The sequence below is a fragment of the Ctenopharyngodon idella genome, chromosome 1 (assembly GCF_019924925.1).
Source record: "Ctenopharyngodon idella isolate HZGC_01 chromosome 1, HZGC01, whole genome shotgun sequence".
Taxonomy (NCBI): domain Eukaryota; kingdom Metazoa; phylum Chordata; class Actinopteri; order Cypriniformes; family Xenocyprididae; genus Ctenopharyngodon; species Ctenopharyngodon idella.
The window spans coordinates 19,481,022-19,488,944 of NC_067220.1; the positions used below are offsets into that span (position 1 = coordinate 19,481,022).

General features: G+C 36.2%; 1 protein-coding gene across 1 annotated transcript; it reads right to left on the minus strand.

Annotated features, from left to right (window-relative positions):
- Positions 1-1,772: 1,772 nt before the first annotated feature.
- msmo1 (methylsterol monooxygenase 1) lies at positions 1,773-7,143 on the minus strand. Its single transcript, XM_051901874.1, has 6 exons — positions 7,000-7,143; positions 4,934-5,222; positions 4,660-4,808; positions 4,363-4,489; positions 2,940-3,094; positions 1,773-2,599 (listed from the first exon to the last, which is right to left on the minus strand). Exons 2-6 carry the CDS (start codon positions 5,186-5,188, stop codon positions 2,410-2,412), a joined length of 876 nt encoding a protein of 291 aa, XP_051757834.1. The 5' UTR covers positions 5,189-5,222; positions 7,000-7,143; the 3' UTR covers positions 1,773-2,409.
- Between the last annotated feature and the right edge of the window lie 780 nt (positions 7,144-7,923).

Here is a 7,923-nt window from a genome sequence, read left to right on the forward strand (position 1 = left end):
TTCATGGCCATAATCATTTACTTTATGATAATGTGAGGTATGACTAGATCTTCTGACATTATATAAACGCACAAAAAAAGAAAAAGAAAAAAAGAAATATATATTAATATAAATATAAGCTGCAATTATATAATGGAGACAGTTTAATACCCCTTACAAAAAAGTACTGTGGTACTAGGTAGTACAATAATGCAGTTATGTACATGTTAATACCAGATACTATGGCCTATAACAGGGGTGGGGAACGTTGATCCTGGAGGGCCATTGTCCTGCAGATTTTAGCTCCAACCCTAATTAAACACACCTGAAGCTAATCAAGGTCTTCAGGATTACTAAAGTTACAGGCAGGTGAGTGTTTTTTTTCAGCGTTGGAGCTAAACTCTGCAGGACAATGGCCCTCCAGGATCAACGTGCCCCACTCCTGGCCTATAGCATACTGGAATTCATGTAGGCTACAATATTTACATGGTACACTGGTTCATATCCAAAACGCCATGTAATGCCATGTGTAATGTAATGTGGCATGTGTAATGTAAAGTGTGAAGAGTGTAGGAGAGGTGAGTCTATTTTTGGAAACACAGTAATAACAATTTTTGGTTACGATCTAGGGCGCCCTCTGCTGCCAACCCATCAACCTTGAAGGCGGTGCCCTACTTCCAGCTTCACAAGGTCCACTTGCAGTCTCGTGCATGACTTGAACATGGTGTCCTTAAGTTACATTAAATTTAACTTTAAAAAACGCGTCTTCACCACTCTGCTTCTCGTGTTTTTAAACGCAAAACGCATTCTGTGTGAATGACCCCTTTACTCGTCGTTTGGTGTGCTTCTCGAGATTTAGATTCAGATTCGTGATTTGCGAAATGAATCGTTCAGAGCTCCTTGCGATCCGGGTTGGCAGATTCAAAAGAACCGAATTAATTAATTTGTCTGTGGCATCACACAAACGCAGAACAAAGAAATATCAACTAACATAAAAATAAACTGCAACTACATAATGAACAGAGATTTGTTTGAAACCCTTCACAAAAAAGTAGCGATTCAAAGGAACCGAAGTTATCAAAAGATTCAATCGTGAATCTTTTGTGGAACAGCTTTTTGTGCTGATTTTTGCGGTGTGCAGTGGTAAGTAACGAAAATGTGGAGGAATGTTTAGAAGTAAAACCATCAATTTTCAACAAAAATGTTTATACAAATAAAGTAGAAATGTCCAAAAACTGTACTTAAGTACAGTAACGAAGTACTTTTACTTCGTTAAACAACTCTGTAGGCTTGTGTACACTGAGGATAAAGGGATCGTCGGACAGACAAGAAGGTCTAGACTGTTAGGTCAAGCAGCATAGTGTTGCTATTTCTCATGCTGAATGCCTTTATAGCACAGGGGAAGACATGATATATACAGCTTAGCTTACAGATATGACACTTTAAATACTGTAATATGTATCTGCGACTGCCTATTTACCTTATATGATACTTTACATATATGTAGTATATTCTGTTTTGAGACTGTCTGCCCACCACATATGGCACTTTACACATTACAGTATGTATATCCGGGACTGTTTACCTACCTCATATGACACAGTACATCCTGTAATATGTATATTTTGCTGTGGGACTGTATCCACCCCATATGACACTTTACATACTGTAATATGACATTTGACTTGTACAATGATCAATGATGGGGAATGTAAAATTGTGGTGAAAACACATAGGGATAGTGTTTGCGAGCTCTCACAGTTTTTTCGTGGAGCACAACCGCAGAGTCAGCATTTCTGTTAATTTGTTTTTATTAAGTTGCCTTCAAATTAACAAGCTAACACCTCAAATAGCTTTATCCCTTTTGAACCATCAAACTGATTTTTTAAATCTTTGTTTTCAAATCCCTTCCAAGGCATATCTATATGCTATGGGTGGTCACTGAGGAAAGTTATAAAATCTTTACAGGAATTTTGCAAAAAATCAGTAAAGGCAACAAAGCCAAAAAAAGCCATTACAAAAATAAGAATTTAAAACATTGCGTCATTGTTAAGGTGAAAGTAAAGTGCTTTTGAGGAATGATGTCATCATTACTTGAAACAGATGAATGTTTATAATAAATGAGAGCACAGAACACAGGTTGAAATACTTTCATTTCTAACAAACAGTCCATTGGAGTACTGTGATCGGTGGTCTAATGATGTTTTGGGGTGGGTTGGGTGTTTTCCCTTTTCAAAGGCACATTGCTATAAGAAGCTGGCATTGATTCGAATCCATTCAGTCCAATTTTAAATACTTTACAATGAGTGTGTGCAAGAGGAGGCAGTGCAAAAGCATCAGACCAACCAAAGCCAACACAGGAGTCCATGAAAGAAAGATCATTCTAGGTGATGATGAAGCATCAGTGTATGTGAGAGAAATCTCTGTCCATCAGTCGCTCTTCACAGCTTTCTGATGTGTGTAATGTTTGTTATACTGGGAATCAGTGTTGAAAAGTCGGTCCCACCAGGTGAATGTAGATCCATAGTTGCCAACAAAATTCATGTGATGGAAGTCATGGAAACGAGCTCCAGCGTAGAATGGAATCAAATGTAGGGGGTTCAGGGGAATGTCGTAACCACTAAAGAGAGGGCAAATGAAGCAATGTCAAAGAACAAAACACATACATACTATAAAGATAAATGATATGATCAAAAAAGTATTATAAAATATTTTATCAGGACATATTTCCACACAAAATATAGTTTAATAATCAAAATCCTAGAATTATTGTTATATGTTGTAAATTAGAAGGTGGTGTCCACATACTTTTGGTCATTTAGTGTATCAAATCAACACATTTGTAATATAGTGCCCCCTAGCGTTTCTAAAGTTATTATCAGCATAACAGACGTTGCAAAATGTCCTGATCCAGACCATGGCACATCCACATTCAATTGCAGTGTGTTTACTGAGCTTACCTGTGAACATCAATAGTTTCAAGCAGCCGGAAAGTGACCCAGGCCCAGAGCAAAATCATGTGATTGCAGAAGACCATGATGCCAATGAAGAATCCAGCCCCCAGAATCACAGTCTCAGCAGGGTGGGCATATTCTGCCTGCATGCCAAATGGAGCCTAACATACACACAAAGAAAAAGATGGTAGATCAACTTCATTATTAAGACAAAAATAAAATAAAAATTAAGAGTTAAGGCACATTCACACCAAGAATGATAGCTATAAAGATAATGATAACTATATTAGCATCCACACTAACAGATGATAACGTTCTGTTTATTATAAGCATGTGATGCAGTTTTGTCATCATGCTTGAGCTCTTTAAAGCAGGATGGATTCTGATTGACTGTCAATGTTATTATCGTTAATCATCTGTAAAAAAAAAATCATTGCGAAAGTGTTTCTAACAATATTGTTTCTCTGTGCTGATATCGTTATATTTGTGGTGGGTTGTGAGTGACGATTAAGTCAGAGAGATATTTGGGGGGCCTGATTGCAGCGAGCTTAGATGATAAAAGCTGGTGCTAACTATGCTATTGATTTGTTTGTCTAGTTTAAGACTACTGTCGATATAAAATCCTAAATTTTTAACGTCGGGGGTAAGGTATGGTGTGAGGGTACTTAGGTCGATAGAGTTGCCGTTAGAGAGCTCATTTGGACCAAATTGGATAATTTGGGTTTTATCGTCATTCAATAACATAAAAATTAATAGTGAGCCACAGCTTAAGTTCGTGAAGACATGCTATAATCTCTTATGTGCGAGGCTATCTTTGTGTTTTATAGGTATGTAGAGTTGGGTGTCCTCCGCAGATCAGTGGTAAGACACACCAAATCTACTCATAATTGATCCTTAGGGTAACATGTATAAAGAGAATAATAGAGGTCCCAGAATCGATCCCTGAGGTACACCGCAGGTGAGGCGAGTCGCTGAGGACGAATGAGCACCTAAATTAATGGAAAAACTTCTATTAGATAGGAAGGACTGGAACCATTTGAGTACTGTGCCTGTGATACCAATTGACCGCTCCAGTCGGGATAAAAGGATCTTGTGGTCAACGAAATCAAAAGCTGAGCTCAGATCTAATAGCACTAAAGCTATGATCTCACCTGCATCTGCAGTCATTAAAATATCATTGAGAACTTTTAGGAGGGCAGACTCAGTGCTGTGAAGGGGTTTGTATAGTTATCGTCCTTGGTGTACAGGGCCATTTGCAAATATTAATTATATAATACAATGTAAAACTAACAAAAAAATAACATGTGTAATAGTATGAATTCACCAAAAAGTTGAATTTAAACTTCTTCTACAAGCCTATTTTGGTTACCTTATAGTTTCACTTCATCTGCACATTGAGTGTGTATTTGTGAGAATGCAAGTAACTTACAGTGAAGTCATGATGGACTTTATGAATGTATTTGTAGATTCTGCGATGATGTAGGGCTCGGTGGAGGAAGTAATGCCATGTGTCCTCAATTACAGCACAACCAAAACACTGGGCCAATATATAAGGCCTGAAATAGTGAGAGAGATCATAAAAATGAAAACAAGGTCCACTTGCTTCAACAAAGATTTAGTTAAAGCCACAGTACCACCTAAGGACTTTGTCTGTAACGTCATAGACCTATTATCATAGAATTCTATATATTTTAATAATTTTATAAAGCGAGAGAGGTGTTCTCACCAGCGAGGCATGGAGTCCCAGTCATAAGGGATGCTGAAGAACTCTGTAAAGTAAAATGTCCCGCAGATGAGCGGTAGCTGGATACAGAAGTGATTAAACAGCAGCATCTTAAAGCACTTCCACTGTTTCTCCCATGTCTCTGGTTTATCCTGCAAGGACAATGACAAAAACATACATGAGGAGTTAATAAAAACTATTTTTAACAAGAAAAAAAATCTATAAATATTCAATTTAAAATAATAACAGATGAAAAAATTCCTTTGATTCCACATACTGGTTGGATCTTGTACTTCTGCATGAAAGGGAGGAACTGAAATATAAATCCAGGCAGACAGAACAGGAAATAGATCAGTTCATGGACGATGAGCGAGCCCCAGGTGGCGATCTGGAATTTGCTGTAGTTTTGCAGCATGTGGTTCCACGCATGCTTTAAAGGTTCCTGCAGCGGATTTTCTGGAAGAAACGAATCCACATATTCCACCGCCAGATATGCAGAAGACAGAATGTTGGCTGTGCCGTTCACCTCCATGGCAGCGAGTCAGTGGGACTCTCCAAATGAGTAACTGTATAAACACATGACATAATAAAGATCAATGAGACTCAGTTATCAGTCTCAGAGTGGGGCTTGCCTGAAGGACAGGCAGTTAATATGGAACTTCATCATGTAAGGACAGTGTTAAACAGAAATATGAACATGAGTTACAGCCAGATATGTTCATAAGTCTCTGACAGACAATCTAAGTCAAGTCTGTCACTAGTCCAAGTCTTTCAGGTCAGATTTTAAAGGGGTTATATAATGCCACTTTTACAAGATGTAAAATAAGTCTCTGATGTCCCCAGAGTGTGTATGTGAAGTTTTAGCTCAAAATAATAATTTTTTTTATAACATGTTAAATTTGTCACTTTTTGAGGGTTAGCAAAAATGCTCCGTTTTTGTGTGTCCCTTTAAATGCAAATGAGCTGCTGCTCCTACGAAGAGGGCAGAGTTTCAAGAGCTGGTGTTAGCAGCAGCAGCGCTGAGTACCTAACGCAGACTCACTGAAAATGTCAGAAACTGTTCAGCCTTTTATGTTCAAACCGAAGTCGGACAATGATGGAGACACTCAAGAAGAAGTGACAACATGTAGAATGCAACAGGACGTTTCTGAATGGTTAGTTGATACATTTATGTAGCTGATGTGGAGTTAACTATCTTAAAGTCATTGATTAGCATATTCCGCTCATCTGGGAACTGTTGTAAGATCCTACAGAGCCAGAGAATATATGCTGCATGAAGATAGAACAGGTATAGTTTAGTTTAATTACGGTTATAACTTATGCTGTCATCTTACTTTTATGACATGCTATTGCATTTGTGTTGACCTCACCCCCTTTGTTTCGTGTTTTCAGGGGCAGGGCTTATGTAAATTTTAGGGTTAGTGATGACACTAACCCGTGAAGAAGCCCGTTGTAGTTTTTAAAAAGCGATTTCTTTAAAAGAAAATATCTCTCTTTGCATTGAACTTTGAGTGTTGTAACTTTGCAGATGTTGTTTATGCTCTAACAGCAACATTACACACTAACTAAAGTGAAAAAAGTAAAATCATAATCAACCACCCCTTTAAGTCAAGTTTCAAGTCAAATCTTAAGTTCAATTTTTTCTTTTTCTTTTTTTTAATTATAGATCCAAAGATGAGTTCACAAGTAACTTGAAGTCAAAGTCAAGTGGAGTTGAGTTTGAAGTCAAGTTTTTTTGTGACTTGAGTGTGAGTGGATACACCCAGATGTTGCTTGTCATTATTCATTAAAGTTATGCAAGCTTTCCAATTTAAACTAATTCATATACCTCTAAATTATGCACATTTTAATGACAAATAAAATATAATTTTAGAATTAACACATTTTAACGGTAAGATTTCACATAATATTCTACTTATTAAATATGCATGATAATATTTTGGTAGCCCGAATAGACAAAATATGCTGGTCTGTTTGCATAACCATAAATAATCATAAATACACAAATAAACAAATGCGTAAAGATTACAGAGACACTATTAGGTATTTTGGTCATACTGAATGTCTGTTAAACCACAATTACAATCATGACACAAAAACATTTTATTATCTCTCAAAGGCAACTAACTACCTATTGAAATAATTTCCCAATCAACAAATGCACTGTGTAGTCCTACAGTAATATTTAACTTGTTTACATTATTTACATGTTTAATGCGTGTTTAACTCTAAAGCAGATGAAAGAGCGCAAATATTTCTTAATCTGCCATTTCTTAAAGAACATTACAACGAATATCTTATTATATGAGTCTAGATTTCTGCACGAACGTGTTGTTGACTCACCTATGAGAAGCTCTTCTTCTACCTGCGACAGCAGTAAGCTCGCTTTTAATGTAATAGAACTTTACATAGGACCATTGGCTGAGACAAGAGGAGACGGTGTGTGAGGGCAGAGGCTGGCCGCTGATTGGCTGTTACAAGAAGGAGACTGACGTATACGGGTAGAGGCGGCGGCCTGATTGGTTGAGGGAATGAACTGACGATAGTGAGACCGTGAGTTTCCGCAGCTCCAGCCAATGAAAGCCCGCGCTTGTCTTTCATAACCTGCGAAGCCGCTGACTGAACTGCACCTACAGGCAATAAGGAAGTCGATGCGTTTGGACGCCATCCGTGAAACTTAAAATACATATAGTTTCTTGCAAAAAGACCCAATTTATACAGTGTCCAAAATATTAAAATAAATTAATAGAATAAAAAATATCCTATTAAGTTACATTATTACGTTTTTGTACTCATTTTAGTACTCTTCTGTTACTGTATTTATTTACTACTTTTACTTATTTTTTTATTTATGTATTTATTTACTCGTCGTACTTATTTATAATTTTTATATTTGTTTCAATAAAATGTTTATATATCTTAATCTTATTTATTTACATTTTTGTTTGTTTGCTAATTATCTGTCAACTGCGAAAAATTAATATTATAAATATGCATAAAATTTACTGTATATTTATTCAATTATTTTTTTTACTTTTTTTAATCTTATTTTTTATTTGTTTATATATATATATATATATATATATATATATATATATATATATATTTATTTATTTATTTATTTATTTTATTATTTGTATTCATCTTAATCTTTTTATTTATTTATTTATTTATTAATTTATTTATTAATTTATTAACAGTTTTTTACACTTTCTCTAAACATTTCCACAGACCCCCTAGCAGCTGCCTGGGGGTCCCCGGACCCTA

Coding starts and splice junctions, on each gene's coding strand:
- msmo1 (XM_051901874.1), bottom strand. CDS start 5,188: ATGGAGGTGAACGGCACAGCCAACATTCTGTCTTCTGCATATCTGGCG. Junction 4,809..4,933: donor AGAAGTACAAGATCCAACCA/GTATGTGGAATC, acceptor TTGTCCTTGCAG/GATAAACCAGAGACATGGGA. Junction 3,095..4,362: donor AAGTCCATCATGACTTCACT/GTAAGTTACTTG, acceptor TGTGTATGTTAG/GCTCCATTTGGCATGCAGGC.